Here is a 27,210-nt window from a genome sequence, read left to right on the forward strand (position 1 = left end):
CGGGATTTGTTATCATCAACCCCGGACTGTCTTGTCTGATTACACACACCTGGTTCCCATTTCCTCTGATTAGTATGTTATATATGTTCCCTCTGTCTTTGTCGGTTATTGTTCCCATGTCCATTGGTCGTGTGAGTGCCTATGCATTGGTGCAGCTGTTATGCTGCTTGCTTTATAAATTGTGTACTATGGGTATCGTCCAAATCCTTTATACCAGATTTTTTTTCTAAGAGTGTAGGCTACCCATTGCATAAACATGACCTTACTGATGTAAAACTGCACAGTCCTGACATATAGCTCACTCACACGCAATACAGTTTCAGTTTGCAATTTACAGCCATTGTTTAGGAAATAAAGTAATTATACCCTATTTCTTATTGTTAGGTGCTGGTCATGAAGTCACTTCATAAAGGGTTCAAAGACACTCCATGTATTACTTTCTTTGTCCACACTGAGCTTTGAAATTGAGGGACTTATCACTAGACTTGGGCGCTATCCAGATTGTCATATGTTCCTTCTGACCTTGTGCCATATTCAGTAATACTGGCACTGAACACAAGGGAAGCTATTTTCAAACCCCACTGAGCCTTTGTAATCCGATAGAGAATGAGAATGATAATGATAACGAAATGATAACGGAATGATAACGAAATGCTCACGAGCACTACATGTTATACAGTCTCTAACCTGAAGTATTTGCAGGACAGACATCCCAGATCAAAGTTATACAAGTAACAAAAAGGCTACTTACAGTTTGTTGCATGCACAAAACAAATATTAGACAGCAAGGCTCTTGATCCAGGAGATGATTCTCTGCTGTTACCAAGCGCAACTTGATTTTGTAAGAAGCTAACCACTTAGCTAGATAACTAAAGAGCTAATAAATTAGCTAAATTATCTGACAGGTAAAATGTAGAACGCGATCTTCGGTATTTCCTAATGTATTGCACAAGTTGACTGCAGGTATTTACTTAAAGGGATACTTAGGTATTTTGCCAATGAGGCCCTTTATCTACTTCCCCAGAGTCAGATGAACTCGTGGATACCATTTTTATGTCTCTGTGTCCAGTATGAAGAAAGTAATGACAATTCTTTTTGTGTTTCATTATTAAATTTTTTACCCCTATTTCTCCCCAATTTCATGATATCCAATTGGTAGTTAGTCTTGTACTATCGCTGCAACTCCCATACAGACTTGGGAGAGCTGTGCGTCCTCCAAAACACGACCCCGCCAAGCCGCACTGCTTCTTGACACCCTCCCCTAACCCGGACGACTTTGGGCCAATTATGTGCCACCTCATGGGTCTCCCAGTCGCAGACGGCTGCGACACAGCCTGGGATCTAATCCGTATGAAGTTAGTTTCTCAAGCAAATTCTAACTAGCCTTAGCACAATGACTGGAAGTCTATGGGTATCTGCGAATCCTGTAGTAGCCTTTAAAAAGTAGCTACAAATATTAAAATGAATAAAAAACTACTTTGTTGTATCAACGGTATTGACGGTAATGAAAAACCATCCAGTGGCTATTTCCAAAAACCCTGGTATAGGTATATACGGTATACCACCCAAGCCTACTTATCATGCCGCGTATCACATTAGTCCTCTCAATAGCCTGTTTATATAATTTTTGGATTGCCTCTGCTTATGCACAGATAGGTTTGCCTGTCGCTAAAGTTGAGAGAAGTCTTCCGTCTGAGCCTTTCAAGAGTTAAATTCAGAGACCCGCTAGCAGACAGACAGCTGGCTGAGGGAAATGTTCATCTTAACTTCCTTGATGCTTTGGTGACTAATACCACATTATCCATCAGCTGTTTACAAGTGTGGAGCAATTAAAAGACTGAATTAAAACCCTATTTTGTTACTTCTTAATTAAGGTTTTCCTGGATGTGTTAAACTTTAATCTTAGCCTGCCTTGTGCCATTTCACTAATCCCACCATCTCATTAGCTTTATCCCTTGTTTTTTAATCACACGTCCATTCTAGCTAGAGAAATGGTACTCAAATCTGGATCAAAGTACTGAAAGATTTAGAGATGTCTGTAATCTTGTCTAATGTCCATTGGTGGCACTCATGGTTTCCTGTCTTTATGCTATAGCGTAGCCGATGTGGAATAACTACTCAGTTAGCGATGCGCTAATCTTGTGCAAGTGATGTCATCCGCCCTGAGACCGAGAAGTATTGTTTCCACAGACCTAGAAATGCTTTTGTTTTAGGTCAGTGGTATTGATGGTGCTTCTTTGGGTTGCGAATGTTGCGTGTTCGTGCCCAGCTTGGGGCAGACAGGGATGGAAGCTATACTGTTACACTAACACCATGATACACGTGTGGTTTGACTTACAGATATAGAAGGAGTAATATTTGTTTACATGTTTAACTTAAGTATTCCACAACATAGTAGGGCTGACCACATTTAATCGATGGGTCGATTGTTTAGTCGACAGCCTGTTAGCCGAACAATAGCAGAAAAATATACAGTATCAGTCAAAAGTTTGGACACACCTACTCATTCAAGGGTTTTTCTTTATTTTTTACAATTTTCTACATTGCAGAATAATAGTGAAGACATCAAAACTATGAAATAACACACAGGGAATCATGTAGTAACCAAAAAAGTGTTAAACAAATCAAAATATATTTTATATTTGAGATTCTCCAAAGTAGCCACCCTTTGCCTTGATGATAGCGTTGCACACTCTTGGCATTCTCTCAACCAGCTTCATGACGAATGCTTTTCCAACAGTCTTGAAGGAGTTCCTGTTGGCAGCTTTTCCTTCACTCTGCAGTCCAACTCATCCCAAACCATCTCAATTGGGTTGAGGTCGGGTGATTGTGGAGGCCAAGTCATCTGATGCCTCACTCCATCATACTCCTTCTTGGTCAAATAGCCCTTACACAGCCTGGAGGTGTGTTTTGGGTCATTGTCCTGTTGAAAAACAAATGATAGCCCCACTACAGCAAACCAGAAGTGTGCCTTGAATTCTAAATAAATCACTCACAGTCACCAGCAAAGCACCTCCACACCATCACACCTCCTGCTCCATGCGTCATGGTGGGAATCACACATGTGGAGGTCATCCGTTCACCTACTTTGCGTCTCACCGTGTCGGCAGTTGGAACCAAAAATCTCAGATTTGGACTCATCAGACCAAAGGACAGATTTCAACCGGTCTAATGTCCATTGCTTGTGTTTCTTGGACTGAGCAAGTCTCTTCTTATTATTGGTGTCCTTTAGTAGTGGTTTCTTTGCAGCAATTCGACCATGAAGGCCTGGTTGACGTAGTCTCCTCTGACCACCTGATGTTGAGGTGTCTTTTACTTGCCCTCTGTGAAGCATTTATTTGGGCTGCAATCTGAGGTGCAGTTAACTCTAATGAACCTATCCTCTGCATCATAGTTAACTCTGGGTCTTCCTGTCCTCATGAGAGCCAGTTTCATCATAGCGCTTGATGGTTTTTGCGACTGCACTTGAAGAAACTTTCATAGTTCTTGAAGTTTTCTGGATTGACTGACCTTCATGTTTTAAAGTAATGATGGACTGTATTTTTTGGCTTATTTGAGCTGTTCTTGCCATAATATTGCCTTGGTCTTTTACCAAATAGGGCTATCTTCTGTATACCACCCCTATCTTGTCACAGCACAACTGATTGGCTCAAACCCATTAAGAAGGAAAGAAATTCCACAAATTAACTTTTAACAAGGCATACCTGTGGTTCTGAAACACATCAGTGCGCAGTTGATTTGGCACCTTTTCCTAGACCATGTTGCTATGTGCATAAAAGCAAAGTTAACCAGCATATTGGTGTTGAGAACAATGCGGCGGAGGCTGCAGCAGAATGAGGAGACGAGAACACAGCCCTTACCTTATTGGCTAAGAAAAGTGAGGAGAGAGGAATCCCCAATTTAATTAGGTCTATAATCAATAGCCTAACTGTTAAATGTGCTTGGCTTTATGAATCATCCATATACAGTGCCTTGCGAAAGTATTCGGCCCCCTTGAACCTTGCGACCTTTTGCCACATTTCAGGCTTCAAACATAAAGATATAAAACTGTATTTTTTTGTGAGGAATCAACAACAAGTGGGACACAATCATGAAGTGGAACAACATTTATTGGATATTTCAAACATTTTTAACAAATCAAAAACTGAAAAATTGGGCGTGCAAAATTATTCAGCCCCTTTACTTTCAGTGCAGCAAACTCTCTCCAGAAGTTCAGTGAGGATCTCTGAATGATCCAGTGTTGACCTAAATGACTAATGATGATAAATACAATCCACCTGTGTGTAATCAAGTCTCCATATAAATGCACCTGCACTGTGATAGTCTCAGAGGTCCGTTAAAAGCGCAGAGAGCATTATGAAGAACAAGGAACACACCAGGCAGGTCCGAGATACTGCTGTGAAGAAGTTTAAAGCCGGATTTGGATACAAAAATACTTCCCAAGCTTTAAACATCACAAGGAGCACTGTGCAAGCGATAATATAGAAATGGAAGGAGTATCAGACCACTGCAAATCTACCAAGACCTGGCCGTCCCTCTAAACTTTCAGCTCATACAAGGAGAAGACTGATCAGAGATGCAGCCAAGAGGCCCATGATCACTCTGGATGAACTGCAGAGATCTACAGCTGAGGTGGGAGACTCTGTCCATAGGACAACAATCAGTCGTATATTGCACAAATCTGGCCTTTATGGAAGAGTGGCAAGAAGAAAGCCATTTCTTAAAGATATCCATAAAAAGTGTTGTTTAAAGTTTGCCACAAGCCACCTGGGAGACACACCAAACATGTGGAAGAAGGTGCTCTGGTCAGATGAAACCAAAATTGAACTTTTTGGCAACAATGCAAAACGTTATGTTTGGCGTAAAAGCAACACAGCTCATCACCCTGAACACACCATCCCCACTGTCAAACATGGTGGTGGCAGCATCATGGTTTGAGCCAAATACAGGACCATTCTGGAAGAAAACCTGATGGAGTCTGCAAAAGACCTGAGACTGGGACGGAGATTTGTCTTCCAACAAGACAATGATCCAAAACATAAAGCAAAATCTACAATGGAATGATTCAAAAATAAACATATCCAGGTGTTAGAATGGCCAAGTCAAAGTCCAGAACTGAATCCAATCGAGAATCTGTGGAAAGGACTGAAAACTGCTGTTCACAAATGCTCTCCATCCAACCTCACTGAGCTCGAGCTGTTTTGCAAGGAGGAATGGGAAAAAATTTCAGTCTCTCGATGTGCAAAACTGATAGAGACATACCCCAAGCGACTTACAGCTGTAATCGCAGCAAAAGGTGGCGCTACAAAGTATTAACTTAAGGGGGCTGAATAATTTTGCACGCCCAATTTTTCAGTTTTTGATTTGTTAAAAAAGTTTGAAATATCCAATAAATGTTGTTCCACTTCATGATTGTGTCCCACTTGTTGTTGATTCTTCACAAAAAAATACAGTTTTATATCTTTATGTTTGTAGCCTGAAATGTGGCAAAAGGTCGCAAAGTTCAAGGGGGGCGAATACTTTCGCAAGGCACTGTATATCTATAGAAATAAGACAGATACTGCTTCTGTTGCCTGTTGATTGTCAAGTAAACAATTTCACACATTTAAAAAAAATCTTTGTTTTGCTTTAATAAAGGCTTTGCACTTTTTTTTCCCCATTAGAACAGCTTCTTGTATTATTTATCATTTATTTAGTGTTGTTTACACTGTTCCAAATTGTCCGAAAAATTATATTTATAATAATAATAACACTCCTTGTCTTTTTCTCCTTCTTCTTATTTTTTAACTATGATGATCATCAGTATCATAATAAGTAATGTCATTATCATTAGTAGGCTTAATTTACCAGCCTTGTGTAACCACCATTTATTACATTTTTTTAACCTTTATTTAACTAGGCAAGTCAGTTAAGAACAAATTCTTATTTTCAATGACGGCCTAGGAACAGTGGGTAGGCCTAAGTACATCCTCTTTAGTCTTACAACTGCAATTTAGGTATATATTAAGCCTATATTTCAACACTTATATAGGGTACTGGATCAATCAATCATTCATTCGTTCATGTCATCACACAGCATACGAGTCATTCATAATTGGAAATGCAGTCAAGCTTTTTCATTTTAAAATAAAATAAAGCGACCTTTGAATAATTTGCTTAAACATTAAATAAACCGTTCCATTCCGGAAATTGCATTCACGAATGATTGCGACTGTTTAGTCTTTGCTGTAATAAAGACTTGACAAAAAATCATTACAACAGACTCTCTGGTACGCTTGTAATTTATTTTGTGTTTACATTTTTCCAAACATTCAGAAAAATTATATTGTGATCTAACAGCACCTGTTTGGCACACATAATATACACGCAGCCCTTGCTCCTTACCTTACTTTTCTTGATCTCCAGTATTTTCCACAACTAGTAAGATTTATTCCACACATCTGACTTCCCCTTTAAATCAAATCAAATCAAATGTATTTATATAGCCCTTCGTACATCAGCTGATATCTCAAAGTGCTGTACAGAAACCCAGCCTAAAACCCCAAACAGCAAGCAATGCAGGTGTAGAAGCACGGTGGCTAGGAAAAACTCCCTAGAAAGGCCAAAACCTAGGAAGAAACCTAGAGAGGAACCAGGCTATGTGGGGTGGCCAGTCCTCTTCTGGCTGTGCCGGGTGGAGATTATGACAGAACATGGCCAAGATGTTCAAATGTTCATAAATGACCAGCATGGTCCAATAATAATAAGGCAAAACAGTTGAAACTGGAGCAGCAGCACAGCCAGGTGGACTGGGGACAGCAAGGAGTCATCATGTCAGGTAGTCCTGAGGCATGGTCCTAGGGCTCAGGTCCTCCGAGGGAGAGAAAGAAAGAGAGAATTAGAGAGAGCACACTTAAATTCACACAGGACACCGGATAGGACAGGAGAAGTACTCCAGATATAACACACTGACCCTAGCACCCCGACACAAACTACTGCAGCATAAATACTGGAGGCTGAGACAGGAGGGGTCAGGAGACACTGTGGCCCCATCCGATGATACCCCTGACAGGGCCAAACAGGAAGGATATAACTTTGCCAAAGCACAGCCCCCACACCACTAGAGGGATATCTTCAACCACCAACTTACAATCCTGAGACAAGGCTGAGTATAGCCCACAAAGATCTCCGCCACGGCACAACCCAAGTGGGGGGCGCCAACCCAGACAGGATGACCACATCAGTGACTCAACCCACTCAGGTGACGCACCCCTCCCAGGGACGGTATGAGAGAGCCCCAGTAAGCCAGTGACTCAGCCCCTGTAATAGGGTTAGAGGCAGAGAATCCCAGTGGAAAGAGGGGAACCGGCCAGGCAGAGACAGCAAGGGCGGTTCGTTGCTCCAGAGCCTTTCCATTCACCTTCCCACTCCTGGGCCAGACTACACTCAATCATATGACCCACTGAAGAGATGAGTCTTCAGTAAAGACTTTTGAGACCGAGTTTGCGTCTCTGACATGGGTAGGCAGACTGTTCCATAAAAATGGAGCTCTATAGGAGAAAGCCCTGCCTCCAGCTGTTTGCTTAGAAATTCTAGGGACAATTAGGAGGCCTGCGTCTTGTGTACGTGTAGGTATGTACGGCAGGACCAAATCAGAGAGATAGGTAGGAGCAAGCCCATGTAATGCTTTGTAGGTTAGCAGTAAAACCTTGAAATCAGCCCTTGCTTTGACAGGAAGCCAGTGTAGGGAGGCTAGCACTGGAGTAATATGATCAAATTTTTTGGTTCATGAGCAACCAGTAGCCTAAACATTCCCCCTTTTTGGGTTTATTTGTCACGTCCTCTGCATCCATTTTGCTGTTACGGTGTTTGGAGTTTTTTATAACCAATTTATTAATGTGTTTATGATATGCTATAGGTCAGGCCACATTGGTCACATGATGCATTCTTTATGTTATGGAAAGAGATCAAGATTTGAGGGAATATGGAATGTTTTCCTAAACAAATTATGTATTTTGGGAAACAGATCTTTGCCGTCAGAAATGGCTGTGATAAACACTGTGGTGGTCGGACTCCCTCTAGTCATTTGTGTGTCTTACTGATTTAATCAAACAATGTGCTTAAAGCATCAGACAATCTCAGTGAATATATTTGATTTGATTAAAACTAGGGTTGCACGTTTTGGGGAATATTCAGAGGTGGAAACTTTCCGGTGGAATATATGGGAATTAACGGAAATATATGCAAATTAATATGAATACCATTTGAATGTAGATGTTTTTTGCATTACCATATCATATGGAGACATAAACATAAACCATTTACCTTATCATAAATAGACATAATTGCAAATGATTAAATCCTTCCAATAGAACTAAAAAAACGATTTAGTTACGAATTGAACTTTAATTAAATGAGTTGACTCTTCACATGGGATGATTTCACTGAACAACAAAAGAAAGGGAATATTGAATGATCCCCAATGATCCATCACATCCCCCAAAAACGTTTTCAACATACATCTGTCAAATGATAGTCTAGAAACTAAAGCTTTGTTTGTCTTCCTCTCAGGCTTCCATGTCTTCTCCCTGGACCTCCTCAATGTCCACCTCTTGAACATCAGACTCTGAGGCCTCATCTTCACTGTCACTTTCCAACCTTGTCGAGGATGGCTCGTTGTCAGGCTCAAAAACCTCAAATTTGCCCAGATGGCCACCAATTTTTCAAACCTTGTATTGGTCAGCCTGTTGCGTGCTTTGGTGTGTGTGTTCCCAAACAAGGACTAGTTGCGCTCTGAGGTGGCTGATGTTGGTGGGATTTGGAGGATGATGGAGGCAACAGGGGAAACAACCTCAGATCCACAAAGTCCCTTCCACCAGGTGGCTGATGAGATATGTTGGCACGACTGCCATATTGCATCTCCATCCCAAAGCCCTTGCTTAGAAGTGCGCCAGACTGCCAAGAACCTTGCCCTCATCCAGGCCAAGGTGGCGAGACACGGTAGTGATAACACCATAGGCCTTGTTGATCTCTGCACCAGACAGGATGCTCTTGCCAGCATACTTGTGGTCCAACATGTATGCTGCGGCGTGTATGGGCTTCAGGCAGAAGTCTTCAAGCTTTTTGATGTATTTCAGAACTGCAGTTTCCTCTGCTTGGAGCAACAGTGAAGTGGGCAGGGCAGTACGGATTTATTCTCTTACATCTGCAAGCAGAGTCTGAACATCAGACAGGATGGCATTGTCTCCCTAAGTCCGTGCAATGGCTACTGCAATAGGTTTCAGGAGTTTCAGGCTGCTTTCCACTCTCTTCCAAAATACATCATCCAGTAGGATCCTCTTGATGGGGCTGTCCATATCGGCAGACTGTGATATGGCCATTTCTTGGAGAGACTCCTTCCCCTCCAGGAGACTGTCAAACATGATGACAACACCACCCCAACGGGTGTTACTGGGCAGCTTTAATGTGGTGCTCTTATTCTTCTCACTTTGCTTGGTGAGGTAGATTGCTGCTATAACTTGATGACCATTCACACACCTAACTATTTCCTTGGCTCTCTTGTAGAGTGTATCCATTGTTTTCAGTGCCATGATGTCCTTGAGGAGCAGATTCAATGCATGGGCAGCACAGCCAATGGGTGTGATGTGTGAGTAGGACTCCTCCACTTTAGACCAAGCAGCCTTCATGTTTGCAGCGTTGTCTGTCACCAGTGCAAATACCTTCTGTGGTTCAAGGTCATTGATGACTGCCTTCAGCCCATCTGCAATGAAGAGACCAGTGTGTCTGTTGTCCCTTGTGTGTGTGCTCTTGTAGAATACTGGTTGACGGGTGGAGATGATGTAGTTAATTATTCCTTGCCCACGAACATTTGACCACCCATCAGAGATGATCAGTCAGCTTTCTCTATGATTTGCTTGACTTTCACTTGAACTCTGTTGAACTCTGCATCCAGCAAATGAGTAGATAAAGCATGTCTGGTTGGAGGGGTGTATGCTGGGCGAAGAACATTCAGATCCTTTCCAATACACATTGCCTGTGAGCATCAGGGGTGATCCAGTTGCATACACAGCTCTAGCAAGACATTCATCAGCATTCCTCTGACAACGTTCCTCTATTGAGTAAAAAAAAAAAAAACTTCTGATTCCAGGAGGACCATGAGCTGTTGCTGTCGATAAGGTGTCTGATTCATCATTTTCACCTCAAATAGAAGTAGAGGGACTTTTGTCCGAGGTTGCTTGTTGTGAGCGCTTAGGGAGCTTTATGCACTTTGCCAGATGATTCTGCATCTTTGTTGCATTCTTCACATATGATTTGTCACAGTATTTGCAAATGTACACAGCTTTTCCTTCTACATTAGCTGCAGTGAAATGTCTCCACACATCAGATAGTGCCAGTGGCATTTTCTCATAAAGATTAGAGAAAAAAAGAGAAAAAAAAACTAAATACAATTCCATGTACATATAAATAGTTACGCAGTTAGATTAAGCAATTCCTTTGTAAGATAAATGTTTTTAAATTAAACCTGTATGGAAACAGGTGAATTGACACTCCTCAGTTAGCAGGCTCAAGCAAGCTAAAACCCACATGGGAGCAGGAATTGTTAACAAGTTAGAAATTATTTAAACACACTGCTGTAGGCTACTATTTACTAGTTAACAAAAACATATGTAATATAAAATATACCCTTACCCAGTATTGTAATCAAAACTTACCAGAAAGCATATAGTCCTTGGCTCAGACAGTGCTGGCTCAATCAGCTGTACATGAGATGGAAGAGTGCACTGCACATGTGATGGAAGAATGCTCTGTGCATGCAGAGGGTTGCGATTCCATTGAATTGGGGATAGTTTAACCAAAATATGCCACAAGACCTAGAAATGCCTTGTGTATCCCACAAAAAAAGGTTCATTGTTATAAACTAACTTTTTTGATGAATTGAAGTAAATTCCCCAAATTCCTGGGCTTAATTTCCCATGGAAAATTCCAGAAATTTCCTGGAATGTTTCCGACCCTTTGCAACCCTAATTAAAACACGTAGGATGTTTGGAAAAATACACGTTTTAAAACAGACGACTCTTGGTCGACCATTATGTTTTGGAGTCGTGGACAGCCCTACAACATAGATTATTGTAACGATGTGTGCTGAGTGTTGGGAAGCAAGTTCAGGGAGTGAGTGTTTAAAAAAAATAAATGTAACAAACATGTAAGACAAACAATACACAGCCATGACCCAGGAACGGAAACAATAACCCCTGGGGAAGGAACCAAAGGGAGTGACATATATAGGGAAGGTAATCAGGGAAGTGATGGAGTCCAGGTGAGGCTGATGACGCACAGGTGCGCATAACGATGGTGACAGGTGTGCACCATAACGAGCAGGCTGGTGACCTTGAGACCGGAGAGGGGGCACACGTGACAATTATCCTCAATGAGACTATGAGATTTTAACTGTGCCGCTGGCTACTTCAGTCCTGTAAGAGAATGAGCTCTGCACACCTCCCAATCCCAAATTGAATATTATGGTTGCATGATTCACTTTTTATATCTTGAGTCTTTTATGTGCGCATTCTCCTTCTATGGATAGATAGGCCTACCTGGAAATACTTTTGAAGTAGGATAACTAGACCAGCAAATGTAGCCTATTCTAAGAAAACAAAAGGCTTAAATTCAGATGTTAGTAGGAAGTCAGTATATTGTTATCAAGTTGGCTACAATGGCCAGACATCCTAGTTGTCTGTTGTTCGTAAAGTATTATTACTGTATACTATATGCTTTACTTGTTTCACTTTTTTGAACTGTGTGACCAACCTAAATATTATAGCATTTTCTTATGACTTACACTATATATACAAAAGTATGTGGACACCCCTTCAAGTTAGTGGATTCCGCTATTTCAGGAACACCCATTGCTGATAGGTGTTTAAGATCGAGCACCCAGACATGCAATCTCCATAGACAAACATTGGCAGGAGAATAGCCTTACTGAAGAGCTTAGTGACTTTCAACGTGGCACCGTCATATGATGCCACCTTTCCAACAAGTCAGTTTGTCACATTTCTGCCCTGCTAGAGCTGCCCCAGTCAACTGGAAGTGCTGTTATTGTGAAGTGGAAACGTCCAGGAGAAACAACGGCTCATCCGCGAAATGGTAAGCCACACAAGAGCTGAAGCATGTAGCGTGTAAAAATCGGCTGTCCTCGGTTGCAACACTCACTACTGAGTTCCAAACTGTCTCTGGAAGCAACATCAGCACAATAACTATTTGTCGGGAGCTTCATGAAAGGAGTTTCCATGGACGAGCAGCCGCACACAAGCCTAAGATCAACATGCACAATGCCAAGCGTTAACGGGAGTGGTGTAAAGCTTGCCGCCATTGGACTCTGGAGCAGTGGAAACATGTTCTCTGGAGTGATGAATCGCGCTTCACCATCTGGCAGTCCGACGGACGAATTTGGGTTTGGCAGATGCCAGGAGAACGCTACCTGCCCGAATGCATAGTGCCAACTGTAATGTTTGGTGTTGGAGGAATAATGTTCTGGGGCTGTTTTTCATGGTTCGGGCTAAGCCCTTTAGTTCCATTGAAGGGAAATCTTAATGCTACAACATACAATGACATTCTAGTCGATTCTGTGCTTCTGACTTTCCTGTTCCATCATGACAATGCCCCTGTGCACAAAGTGAGGTCCATACAGAAATGGTTTGTCGAGATCGGTGCGGAAGAACTGGCCTGCACAGAGCCCTGACCTCAGCACCATCAGCACCAGCACCTTTTGGATGAATTGGAACGCTGACTGCGAGCCAGGCCTAATCGCCCAACATCAGTGCCCGACCTCACTAATTAATGCTCTTGTGGCTGAATGGAAGCAAGTCCCCGCAGCAATGTTCCAACATCTTGTGGAAAGCCTTCCCATATTAATGCCCATGATTTTGGCATGAGATGTTCAACGAGCAGGTGTCCACATATTTTTGGTTATCTAGTGTAGCTCCTGTCTGGCTCAGTTGGTAGAGCATGGCACTTGCAACACCAGTGTTGTGGATTTGATTCCCACGGGGGACAGATATGAACATTTATGCACTCACTACTGTAAGTTTCTCTGGATAAGAGCATCTGCTACATTACGTAAATGTAAGATAACAACATCTAACCATTTGGGAAACACTGTCATAAAATAACTAAATTACATAAATGGTTGTAATAAGTACTGCATTAACATCACTGGGGTAGAAGTAGTTGTCAAAGTCATATTCCCCATATCTTCAAAGACAACAGCTGAAGCAGAAGAAAACTTGGAGCGGACACCCTTTGCCCCCTGATAATAGAGCTACATTATGTGGCTGTTATCTGAAAGATAATTGAGCTCTCTAAGAATGTCAGCTATTTTTAATCGTGAGGGGCGGAACTTCTGTTTAAGAGTACAAATCAGATTATTCTCAGAGAGCGAGTGGTCACCTTCACATGACAAAGCTCATCTGTCTCGCTCTCTCTCTCTCTTTCTCTACCCCTCTAATGAAATTGTTGTCACGTTCCCTGTACTCTCTCTCTCCCTTTCTCTCTCTCTCTCTGCTGTCTTCCGCTATGCCGCAGGGCTCTCTTGCTGATGTAATTTATTCTATGTCTTTGCTAGCATCAGGGAGAGCCTCCTAAAGTGAACGCTCTTCATGCAGACAGCTCCTGAGAGAGTCTCTGCTCAACTCTGCTATTACAGTGAGGACACATCGCTTTTGACGTAAAAAGCACTTAGTGATTGCAGCCAGAGCCTAATTGAAGCAACCACAATAGCCGTCAGTTAAGAAGAAAATTAGATGTGACATTGTTGGATATTCGTTTTGTGTTCAGTAATTGCCACTGTGTCGCAGGATGGTGACTTCAACAACATTGGGGAGGTTTCGGATTTTGCAAGGGGTAGGGAAGAGTGTGATGGGTAGGGTATATGTGTGAGTGTGTAATAGGCAGGCTGGGTTCACCCACTATAGGTAATATGTCATGCTGGTCTTGGGATGTGGACATCAGAAGACTGCTGACTTTATGTTTCTGTTAATTTATTGTTTCAGGATTGCATTCCATTACCATGACCACAGAAAAGGGATTGCCCATGGAGATGAAGAGTACCATGGAGGGTGATGTCAGGAGGACCAATCAGGTTGGAGAGCTGCAAGACTCACAGTCGTGTATCATTTTGCACTTCACATTGCATTAAACCTACAAAACACAGTATATCATAAAATGGAGCAAATCTTTTAATAGAATGCAGTTTGCATTGTATTGTATGCCTTTTGTGGTTATTACATGAATGTCCACATCATATAGCCTACTGTTTTGAGATTTCATACATTGGCTTGGTTACTAAGTCAATAATTTGTGGTTCATGACGTCTTATTTGAAACTTTTCACTTATCCTAAGGATCATGACAGTAAGACGTCAGATGACCATCATGGGGACATGGATGACAGCTCAGAGAAGACCCCCAGCAAAGCATCAAAATCCCCCCAGAAATCTTCCAAACGCCCCAAAACCGTTCCTGTCAAAATCTCCCTACTTGACGGCTCAGAGTATGAAACTGGAGTAGAGGTATTTACTATATGGGATTTCAATTTTTTTTTTTTTTTTAAATGTTTTGGTCCCCTTTTTTTGTAACAAAGTTGAAATCAGACAGGGAGATAGAGAGTTTACGGGCAAAGACAGGATTGACCATGACTAGGGCTAATCACTAGACCAGATTTAAATTCGGTGAAAGAAATGATTTTAGGCAGCATCTTAGCATGTTTGGTAACGCTTCAAGAATAAGGATAGTGCCAGTTCCAAAGCAATTTGTCCCTTGTAGTGTTCAAATGCTAAATCCAACATGCTGAATTGTAGACATTAACAAGTTATATTCAAGTTGCTGCAAACACACCTCTATCTATGTGCACTGCCTGGAGCTCATTAGCTTCTTGCAAAGGTTATAGTTATTTTTTTAACCTCTATTTAACTAGGCAAGTCAGTTAAGAACAAATTCTTATCTTGATGACAGCCTAGGAACAGTGGGTTAACTGCCTGTTGAAGGGCAGAACGACAGATTTGTAATCAAATCAAATCACATTTTATTTGTCACATACACATGGTTAGCAGATGTAAATGCGAGTGTAGCGAAATGCTTGTGCTTCTAGTTCCGACAATGCAGTAATAACCAACAAGTAATCTAACTAACAATTCCAAAACTACTGTCTTATACACAGTGTAAGGGGATAAAGAATATGTACATAAGGATATATGAATGAGTGATGGTACAGAGCAGCATAGGCAGGATACAGTAGATGTATCGAGTACAGTATATACATGAGGTGAGTATGTAAACAAAGTGGCATAGTTAAAGTGGCTAGTGATACATGTATTACATAAAGATGCAGTTGATGATATAGAGTACAGTATATACGTATGCATATGAGATGAATAATGTAGGGTAAGTAACATTATATAAGGTAGCATTGTTTAAAGTGGCTAGTGATATATTTACATAATTTCCCATCAATTCCCATTATTAAAGTGGCTGGAGTTGAGTCAGTGTCAGTGTCAGTGTTGGCAGCAGCCACTCAATGTTAGTGGTGGCTGTTTAACAGTCTGATGGCCTTGAGATAGAAGCTGTTTTTCAGTCTCTCGGTCCCAGCTTTGATGCACCTGTACTGACCTCGCCTTCTGGATGATAGCGGGGTGAACAGGCAGTGGCTCGGGTGGTTGATGTCCTTGATGATCTTTATGGCCTTCCTGTAACATCGGGTGGTGTAGGTGTCCTGGAGGGCAGGTAGTTTGCCCCCGGTGATGCGTTGTGCAGACCTCACTACCCTCTGGAGAGCCTTACGGTTGTGGGCGGAGCAGTTGCCGTACCAGGCGGTGATACAGCCCGCCAGGATGCTCTCGATTGTGCATCTGTAGAAGTTTGTGAGTGCTTTTGGTGACAAACCGAATTTCTTCAGCCTCCTGAGGTTGAAGAGGCACTGCTGCGCCTTCTTCACGATGCTGTCTGTGTGAGTGGACCAATTCAGTTTGTCTGTGATGTGTATGCCGAGGAACTTAAAACTTGCTACCCTCTCCACTACTGTTCCATCGATGTGGATAGGGGGGTGTTCCTTCTGCTGTTTCCTGAAGTCCACAATCATCTCCTTAGTTTTGTTGACGTTGAGTGTGAGGTTATTTTCCTGACACCACACTCCGAGGGCCCTCACCTCCTCCCTGTAGGCCGTCTCGTCGTTGTTGGTAATCAAGCCTACCACTGTTGTGTCGTCCGCAAACTTGATGATTGAGTTGGAGGCGTGCGTGGCCACGCAGTCGTGGGTGAACAGGGAGTACAGGAGAGGGCTCAGAACGCACCCTTGCGGGGCCCCAGTGTTGAGGATCAGCGGGGTGGAGATGTTGTTGACTACCCTCACCACCTGGGGGCGGCCCGTCAGGAAGTCCAGTACCCAGTTGCACAGGGCGGGGTCGAGACCCAGGGTCTCGAGCTTGATGACGAGCTTGGAGGGTATTATGGTGTTGAATGCCGAGCTGTAGTCGATGAACAGCATTCTCACATAGGTATTCCTCTTGTCCAGATGGGACAGGGCAGTGTGCAGTGTGGTTGAGATTGCATCGTCTGTGGACCTATTTGGGCGGTAAGCAAATTGGAGTGGGTCTAGGGGGTAGGGTGGAGGTGATATGGTCCTTGACTAGTCTCTCAAAGCACTTCATGATGACGGAAGTGAGTGCTACGGGGCGGTAGTCGTTTAACTCAGTTACCTTAGCTTTCTTGGGAACAGGAACAATGGTGGCCCTCTTGAAGCATGTGGGAACAGCAGACTGGTATAGGGATTGATTGAATATGTCTGTAAACACACCAGCCAGCTGGTCAGCGCATGCTCTGAGGGCGCGGCTGGGGATGCCGTCTGGGCCTGCAGCCTTGCGAGGGTTAACACGTTTAAATGTCTTACTCACCTCGGCTGCAGTGAAGGAGAGTCCGCATGTTTTCGTTGCAGGCCGTGTCAGTGGCACTGTATTGTCCTCAAAGCGGGCAAAAAAGGTATTTAGTCTGCCTGGGAGCAGGACATCCTGGTCCGTGACTGGGCTGGATTTCTTCTTGTAGTCCGTGATTGACTGTAGACCCTGCCACATTCCTCTTGTGTCTGAGCCGTTGAATTGAGATTCTACTTTGTCTCTGTACTGACGCTTAGCTTGTTTGATAGCCTTGCGGAGGGAATAGCTGCACTTTTTGTATTCGGTCATGTTACCAGTCACCTTGCCCTGATTAAAAGCAGTGGTTCGCGCTTTCAGTTTCACGCGAATGCTGCCATCAATCCACGGTTTCTGGTTAGGGAATGTTTTAATCGTTGCTATGGGAACGACATCTTCAACGCACATTCTAATGAACTCGCACACCGAATCAGCGTATTCGTCAATATTGTTACCTGACGCAATACGAAACATGTCCCAGTCCACGTGATGGAAGCAGTCTTGGAGTGTGGAGTCAGCTTGGTCGGACCAGCGTTGGACAGACCTCAGCGTGGGAGCCTCTTGTTTTAGTTTCTGTCTGTGGTCAGCTTTTCCGAAAGGAGGGCGGGGCAGGGCCTTATATGCGTCGCGGAAGTTAGAGTAACAATGATCCAAGGTTTTTCCACCCCTGGTTGCGCAATCGATATGCTGATAAAATTGTACCTTGTACCTTGTCAGCTTGGGGGTTTGAACTTCCGGTTGCTAGTCCACCGCTCTAACCACTAGGCCACCCTGCCGCCCCCAGATGCAGACAATGTCGAATTAACAATGGTTTAATAATCCAACGGGGGCAGGCAATAGACAGGTAAAGGCAGGCATGGGTCAGTAAACCAGAGATGGGGCAACAGTACCGGACGGTAGGCAGGCTCAGGGTCATGGTAGGCAGAGGTCAATAATCCAGAGGTGGGGCAAAGGTACAGATCGGCAGGCAGGCTCAGGGTCAGGCAGAATGGTCAGGCAGGCGGGCTCAGAGTCAGGGCAGGCAAGGGTCAAAACCAGGAGGGTGAGAAAAATAGAGACTGGGAAAAGCAGGGGCTGAGATAAAAATTCTGGTTGACTTGAAAAACAAGACGAACTGGCAACAGACAAACAGAGAACACAGGCATAAATACACAGGGGATAATGGGGAAGATGGGCGACACCTTGGAGGGGGGTGGAGACAATCACAAATACTTTTTCTTAATAAGTGATATTTATGTATAGGATGAGTAAGAGAGTTCTGATTTTACTTGAACACAAGGTTCACTAAGACAGGATGTGTTTTCTGAGGCTGCTACTTACAGCCCTCCCATATCAATGGACCTCTTGATTCAGTGTCCTATTTCTCTCTCTCTCTCTCTCTCTCTCTCTCCTCTCTCTCTCTCTCTCTGTCACTCTCTCTCTCTCACACACACACACACACACACACACACACACACTAGGGTTGAATATTTTACAAATGTTCCATCCCGAGAATAAGTCAGAATAAGTCACTTTTCTTCCGGGTAACCTGGTATTTCCCGCCAAAACCGGAAGTGTCATTCAATAGCATAAAAATAAATATACTTATGTCTGGATTTGATTAGAGCTTTGATCAGCATGAAAATTCAAACCTGATGCTACCTGAGCCCGATGACCCATATATTAAATACATTTTATGATCTCTACATTAACAACATTTAATGCGCCCAAGCCAGAAAAAGCCCAAATGATTGTGCCATTATCCAATACATTCTGTATATGATAAATCTACTGCACATTACACAAAACAGAAAAACATAAAAGCCCATAGATGTAGCTAGCTATATGCTCTCTTGGGTAAATAAATTAAACAAGCTCCAGTAGGCTAATATTTTTAAGTGTGAACTGTATTACTGTACTGTATTCTATTATACTCTAATACAGTGCATTCGGAAAGTATTCAGACCCCTTGACTTTTTCCCCCAAAAAATGTTACGTTACGTTTTACGTTACTTAAAATTTAGAATTGTCTTGCAAATAAATCAAAATATATATACAGTACCATTACTTTGGGCTCCCAAGTGGCGCAGTGGTCTAAGACACTGCATCTCAGTGCTAGAAGCGTTGCTACAGACCAACCTGGTTTGAATCCAGACAGTATCACAAACGGCTGTGATTGGATGTCCCATAGGGCGGCGCACAATTGGCCCAGCGTCGTCCGAGTTTGGCCGTTGTAGGCCGTTATTGTAAATAAGAATTTGTTTTTAACTGACTTGCCTAGTTAAATATATAAAAGAGTATACAATTTGACACACCTTCTCATTCCAGGGTTTTTCTTAATTTTTACTATTTTCTACATAGTATAATAATAGTGAAGACATCAACAATATGAAATAACACATATGGAATCATGTAGTAACCAAAAAAGTGTTAAACAAATCAAAATATATTTTCACTTTGCCTTAATGACAGCTTTGCACACTCTTGACATTCTTTTTAATTTGTGGAATTTCTTTCCTTCTTAATGCATTTGAGCCCATCAGTTGTGTTGTAACAAGGTAGAGAGAGTATACAGAAGATAGCCCTATTTGGTAAAATACCAAGTCCATATTATGGCAAGAACAGCTCAAATAAGCCAAGAGAAACAACAGCCCATCATTACTTTAAGACATGTAGGTCAGTCAAGAACTTTGAAAGTTTCTTCAAGTGCAGTTGCAAAAACCATCAAGCGCTATGAGGAAACTGGCTCTCATGAGGACCGCCACAGGAAAAGAAGACCTAAAGTTACCTCTGCTGCAGAGGATAAGTTCATTAGCGTTAACTGCACCTCAGATTGCAACCCAAATAAATGCTTTGCAGAGTCAAGTAACAGACATATCTCAACATCAACTGTTCAGAGGAGAATGCGTGAGTCAGGCCTTCATGGTTGAATTGCTGCAAAGAAACCACTACTAAAGGACACCAATAATAAGAAGAGAATTTCTTGGGCCAAGAAACACGAGCAATGAACATTAGACTGGTGGAAATCTGTCCTTTGGTCTGATGAGTCCAAATTTTAGATCTTTGGTTCCAACTGCCGTCTCTTTGTGAGATGCAGAGCAGGTGAACGGATGATCTCAGCATGCGTGGTTTCCACCGTGAAGCATGGAGGAGGAGGTGTGAGGGTGTTGGGGTGCTTTGCTGGTGACACTGTCAGTGATTTATTTAGAATTAAAGATACACTTAACCATCATGGAAACCACAGCATTCTGCTGCGATACGCCATCCCATCTGGTTTGCGATTATTGGGACTATGATTTGTTTTTCAACAGGAAAAGGACCCAAAACACACTTCCAGGCTATGTAAGGGCTATTTGACCAAAAAGGAGAGTGATGGAGTGCTGCATCAGATGACCTGGTCTCCACAATCACCTGACCTCAACCCAATTGAGATGGTTTGGGATCAGTTGGACCTCAGAGTGAAGGAAAAGAAGCCAACAAGGGCTCAGCATATTTGGGAACTCCTTCAAGACGGTTGGAAACTCATTCCTCATTAAGCTGGTTGAGAGAATGCCAAGAGTGTGCAAAGCTGTCAGCAAGGCAAAGGGTGGCTACTTTGAAGAATATAAAATATAAAATGTATTTTGATTTAACACTTTTTTGGTTACTACATGATTCCCTATGTGTTATTTCATAGTTTTGATGTCTTAAAAATAAAGAAAATCCTTGAATGAGTAGGTATGTCTAAACTTTTGACTGATACTGTATATACTGAAATATTACATTTACATAAGTATTCAGACCCTCTACTCTAAGGGGGGGAAAAAGTACGGCCCGCGGGCACTGCAATCCGTCCCGCGAGACATAATTATTTTTTTTCTCCCCAATCGAGCCAAAAGGTTTGCCCACCCCTGATCTACTAGTACTTTGTTGAAGCATCTTTGGCAGTGAATACATCCTCTAGTCGTCTTGGGTATGACACTACAAGCTTGTTACACCTGTATTTGGGGAGTTTCTCCCATTCTTCTCTACAGATCCTCTCAAGTTCTGTCAGGTTGGATGGGGAGCGTTGCTGCACAGATAATTTCAGGTCTCTCCAGAGATGGTCGATCGGGTTCTCTCTCTACTTTGCACCGCTCATCTTTCCCTTGATGCTGACTAGTCTCCCAGTACCTGCCACTGAAAAACATCCCCACAGCATGATGCTGCCACCACAATGCTTCACTGTAGGGATGGTGCCAGGTTTCCTCCAGACGTGACACTTGGCATTCAGGCCAAATAGTTCAATCTTGGTTTCATCAGACCAGAGAATCTTGTTTCTCATGATCTGAGAGTCCTTTAGGTGCCTTTTGGGAAACTCCAAGGGGGCTGTCATGTGCCGTGTACTGAGCAGTGGCTTCCATCTGGCCACTCTACCATAAAGGCCTGATGCTGTGCTACAGAGATGGTTGGATCTCCCATCTCCACAGAGGAACTCTGGAGCTCTGTCAAAGTGACCATCGGGTTCTTAGTCACCTCCCTGGAGACTGAATACTTTGTGAATGCACTGTATATGTCACGGCCGTCCTCCTCTTCATCTGAAGAGGAGAGGCGAGATGGATCTGAGGACCAATACGCGGCGTGGTAAGTGTCCATGGTCAATCTTTAATAAAGAAAGTAGCGAACACTGAACACTATACAAAACCAATAAACAAAATAACAACCGTGAAGCTAATCATATGGACTGTGCTGAAACAAGCCATCAACATAGACAATCACCCACCAACAAACAGTGCAACCCAGGCTACCTAAGTATGATTCTCAATCAGAGACAACTAATGACACCTGCCTCTGATTGAGAACCATACTAGGCCGAAAACAGAGAAATATCCCAAAACATAGAAAAACAAACAGACTGCCCACCCAACTCACGCCCTGACCATACTAAATAAATACAAAACAACGGAAATAAAGGTCAGAACATGACAGTACCCCCCCCCCCAAAGGTGCGGACTCCGGCCGCAAAACCTTGACCTATAGGGGAGGGTCTGGGTGGGCGTCTGTCCGCGGTGGCGGCTCTGGCGAGGGACGCGGACCCCACTTCACCATTGTCTTAGTCCGCCTTATTGTCCGCCTCCGTGACTTTCTCACCATGGCCACCCTTCTCAATGACCCCACTGGACAGAGGGGCTGTTTGGGACAGAGGGGCAGCTCGGGACAGAGGTGGGGCAGCTGCTCGGGACAGAGGGGCAGCTGCTCGGGACAGAGGGGCAGCTGCTCGGGACAGAGGGGCAGCTGCTCGGGACAGAGGGGCTCCGGCAGCGGCGCCGGACAGGCGGGAGGCTCCGGCAGCGGCGCCGGACAGGCGGGAGGCTCCGGCAGCGGCGCCGGACAGGCGGGAGGCTCCGGCAGCGGCGCCGGACAGGCGGGAGGCTCCGGCAGCGGAGCCGGACAGGCGGGAGGCTCCGGCAGCAGCGCCGGACAGGCGGGAGACTCCGGCAGCGGCGCCGGACAGGCGGGACCACCTGCAGGGAGGAGACAGAGAGACAGCCTGGTGCGTGGGGCTGCCACAGGAACCACCAGGCTGGGGAGCCCTTCAGGAGGCTTGGGGTTAGGAGGAGGCACCTGAAGGACCGGGCTGTGGGGGAGCACTGGAGCTCTGGTGCGTAACCTTGGCACCACTTCCCCAGGCTGGATAACCACTCTAGCCCGGACCCTCCAGAGTGCAGGCACAGGTTGAACCGGGCTGTGGGTAAGCACGGGAGATCTAGTGCTTACTACACGCACCTCTCCCTTAGGCTCCACTCCCACATTCGCCCGGCACGAGCGGAGCGCAGGCAGAGGACGCACTGCACCCTCCCAGCGCCCCGGAGACACAGCACGCAGAGCCGGCGCAGGATACCCTGGACCAAAACTGCGTACCGGCGACCAGACCCGCTGAGCAGGCACCATACGCCCTGGCTCGATGCCCGCACTCGCATGACACTCTCGGGGGGCTGTCCTATAGCGCACCGGGCTATGGACACGTACTGGCGACACCGTGCGCTTAACCGCATAACACGGTGCCTGCCCAGTATCAAGCTGCTTATAATAAGCACGAGGAGTGAGCGCAGGTCTGCTACCTGGCTTAGCTCCACCCCTCGTGTGCCCCCCCCCCCCAAAACATTTTTGGGGCTGTCTCTCGTACCTGTCGCACTGCCCTGCTGCCTTCGCCAACCTCATTCTCCTGTAACCCTCCTTGCACTGCTCCATCGAATCCCAGGCGGGCTCCGGGACTCTCCCTGGGTCGATGGCCCATCTGTCTACCTCCTCCCAAGTTGTGTAGTCCTGTGAAGCCGGCCGCTGTTGTTGTTGCTGCTGCTGCCGTCGCTGTTTTCTACCACGCCGCTTGGTCCTTGGTTGGTGGGTGATTCTGTCACGGCCGTCCTCCTCTTCATCTGAAGAGGAGAGGCGAGATGGATCTGAGGACCAATACGCGGCGTGGTAAGTGTCCATGGTCAATCTTTAATAAAGAAAGTAGCGAACACTGAACACTATACAAAACCAATAAACAAAATAACAACCGTGAAGCTAATCATATGGACTGTGCTGAAACAAGCCATCAACATAGACAATCACCCACCAACAAACAGTGCAACCCAGGCTACCTAAGTATGATTCTCAATCAGAGACAACTAATGACACCTGCCTCTGATTGAGAACCATACTAGGCCGAAAACATAGAAATATCCCAAAACATAGAAAAACAAACATAGACTGCCCACCCAACGCACGCCCTGACCATACAAAACAACGGAAATAAAGGTCAGAACGTGACAGTATATGGACTGGAATTACGCACATCTTTCAAATCATTATAAAGACAGGTGATTCTGTTGCAGCACATTCGGCACAAGTATAGGCTAGTAATTTTGATTTTAATTTAGAAATATAATGAGACCTATTTGTATAGGGGGGGGGGGGGTATGTTGGTGGATGTACTAGAGGTTTCCCATATCCACCCCTAACCACCCCCATCTCTCATCTTCTGCAGTGACATCAGAAGCATTCAGTTAAAGGATAGGAAATCTATACAGTTGACGTTTTAGTAGGTTTGTACCAAGGAGAAAATAGATTGGGAGAAAATAGATTGAGAGTTAGTGAGAGAGAGAGAGTATGTGTGTGTGTGTGTGTGTGTGTGTGTGTGTGTTTGTGAAGTTGGACAGGGATGGTTTGGTGTGGGTGAAGCATATGAATATTGTTCAAATCTCCAGGCACATTAATGTACACTCTTAGAAAAAAGGTGCTATCTAGAACCAAAAAGGCTTCTTCGGCTGTTCCCATAGGAGAAACATTTGAACAACCCTTTTTGGTTCCAGGTAGAACTCTTTTGGGTTCTATGCAGAAACCTCATGGAACCCAAAAGGTTCTACCTGGAACCAAAAAGGGTTCTCCTATAGGGACATCCTCAAAACTAATTTGGAAACCTTTATTTAACTAGGCAAGTCAGTTAAGAACAAATTCTTATTTACAATGACGGCCTAGGAACTGTGAACTGCCTTGTTCAGGGGCAGAACGACAGATTTGTGCCTTGTCAACTTGCAACCTTTCGGTTACTAGCCCAATGCTCTAACCACTAGGCTACCCTGCCGCCCCAGGGTGTAATGTGTAATGATGTACGATGAAGAACTGTGCCTTAATGGTATACACCAACAAGAAATCCACACCACTTTCTTATTGATCTTTGGTGCTTAACATTGCTGATATTGATTAAGTACAGTGCATTTACCTTGTTAAATCTCTAACCTCAAGCCATACAATTGATACAATAATTATTAGACCGGCCTGCCTGCCTTTTCTCATTCCAACCAGTTTCTCTTCTTAACAGACACAGACCACACATCATAGACAGATGAAGCAACTGTTGATCAGGCCAGTTCAAGGAATTGGGCCGTTCCACAACTAGAGTGCCTTTTGCGTTCCTTTGATATTTTAGAAATTGTGCACCAATATTAGATTTCAAAAGCCTGTTATATTAAATGAACTGCACTTTAATATGAACCACAAGTAAAATGAAATAAATCAGATTTTGAATATGAATTAACACTTGCTAATGTGTGCTAATTTTGATATGTCACTCGTCATGTTATTCCGACTTCTAGGATTTAAACCCACTTTACACCAACATTTCTCCAAGTTTTCACCATCACTAACCAAGTTTCCATCCAACCATTTCATGCGGATGAATTACCTGATGCATAAAACCGACTGGGGTGGTGGAAACAGGAAATGTCGGTGCAATTTCCTAAATGTCAACAGACAATTTGTTAGTTCACAGGGTGAGATCTTTTTGTGTCGGTAAAATGTATTGTTTGAGAAATGGTGGCGGAAAACGGCATAATGCGCAAATATTGGTAGAACAATCATCATATCGAAGTAAACTTGGAGTCACGCGATGATACTGTATGTTGTGTTGTCCTCCCACCACGACTTGGGAAAGCATGCAGTTTATTAGGCTACAGATGAAATAAGTTATAAATAACTTCACAGGGTGGTGAAAGTGATTGATGCTCCTATCCAATAAATATTGAGGGTCTTATTCAGGTGACAGGATAATTGATACTCAGCTGCCATTTGACAAGTAAAAATGACCTCACTCTTATCCAAAATAATCTCATCATATAGGCTAGCCTACCCGCACTGTAGCCTATCTGGAAGCTATAGGCTGGAGATCACATGTCAAGACCAGAGCTGGCACATTCGTTATTTAACTAGTGATGGGGGGAAAAAATCGATACAGTTACATATCACAATAATAATATTATTATTTTTGTGCTAGTTGGCTGTACAAAACTCCTGTATTTTTCCTTCATAGCTTGTTTCCCATCTTCTTTTTAAATAGGGAGCCAATTTGTTTTCAGCACTTTTATTTACCATGTTAAAATGAGAGTTCAGTTCAGGTTACACTGTTGACCTTAAACTAGTTTTGTCATGGCTCTCTCTTGTCCCTCTGCAACAGACATATGGGGAGTAATATGTTTGGAACATTGAATCGCAATAAAATCACAGTATCGAATCGCAATACATATAGAATCTTGAGAATCGTGAGAATCGCAATACATACCATATCGGCACCAAAGTATCGTGATAATATCGTATCGGGAGGTCTCTGGCAATTCTCAGCCCTATATTTAACGCACCATTTTTTTATTACAAAACCATCAGTGAAGTTGAAAATGCTTTTGATTTTATTCTGTACATGAAAACATAAGGGAAAAGTGCCTTTTATGTGCACTACATCATCACGCACAGTGTTTTATCCGCAACATGTCAGTTTGATGAAAACACAATTGGGTGGGAAAATGTACATCTTTTATTTATCAGGGTTTTTGAAGATGATTATGTATTTCATGTGATTAGTGATTAATTGATTAGCGATTAACCCTGTTATGTGAACCGAACTCTCGTTTTAATATGTTGAAATTCCTTTTTTAAATATTTTTTTCAAAAGAAACATTGAAATAATAGTCCAATCTTAGTGTAAAGGCAGGTGGTTCTATTCTTTGGACATTTTCTGGGGTTTTGTGGTGGAACACTGAGCGTGTCGAGCATAACACACCAACCCCGTTACCTAAACATACAGTAGATAGGCAAGATGTTTTTTTTTTACGTTTACATTTTTTTGTAAAGCTTGCATTCATTTGCACACAACGAGCTTCCATTCCCCCTGTCACAACGGGATTCATGGCTGATTTAAGATGAAAACATCAACCCTGTTATGGTCAACTCTGTTACTTTCATTGGCACCTACTTGGCATTTACTACAGTAGTTGAGATGTGATAACATGTTTCTTATGAAGTTGAACATGTGCTCTTTATGACAGAATCTTAAAATTAGGTGAAATAATTGTATTAATTTGTTAAACCCAAATGACAGTCCCCAAAAGGCACTCTACTAGTGGAACAACGCAGGTACAGTAGGAAGGCTATGATACCTTGGGCCGTAGCCAATCAAAACTGCTTACCATCACCACACACTACTCCTTTTGCTCTCGAAGAATACAAGATAAACCCATTTTTTATTATAGTAATTTAATTAATAAGACAATAAAATTTGAAAAAATATATGCTTAACTGGATATTAATTTCCCACCACTTTTCTTGAATTAATGAATGTTTATAAAAGAGAAGGAGTTTTGCCTAAACTTGAAAAGGCCTGTTTTTAATATTCTATTCTATACTGTTGTCCAGTATAGCCTTTCTTACTTGATCAATCTTATCACTACTTAACTCAACACTCTCTCTGAGACTAGCTATTAGCCCATACCGAGATACTGTCTCCCTTCATCGTGTTT

The 27,210-nt window shown here is 43.3% G+C and overlaps 1 protein-coding gene across 4 annotated transcripts in view; it reads left to right on the plus strand.

Annotated features, from left to right (window-relative positions):
* The window catches only part of si:dkey-178k16.1 (band 4.1-like protein 1), a 111,946-nt gene that overhangs the window by 13,292 nt on the left and 71,444 nt on the right, over positions 1–27,210 (plus strand). For all 4 annotated transcript variants that reach the window (XR_005053279.1, XM_036988244.1, XM_036988245.1 and 1 more), the window contains exons 2-3: positions 14,031–14,119; positions 14,381–14,548. Coding sequence is in view for 3 of the 4 variants with exons in the window: in XM_036988244.1 (XP_036844139.1) it covers positions 14,048–14,119; positions 14,381–14,548 (240 nt within the window). In the remaining variant the exon portion in view is untranslated. The remainder of the gene's footprint in view (positions 1–14,030; positions 14,120–14,380; positions 14,549–27,210) is intronic.

Source organism: Oncorhynchus mykiss, chromosome 9, assembly GCF_013265735.2.
Source record: "Oncorhynchus mykiss isolate Arlee chromosome 9, USDA_OmykA_1.1, whole genome shotgun sequence".
Classification (NCBI taxonomy): Eukaryota; Metazoa; Chordata; class Actinopteri; order Salmoniformes; family Salmonidae; genus Oncorhynchus; species Oncorhynchus mykiss.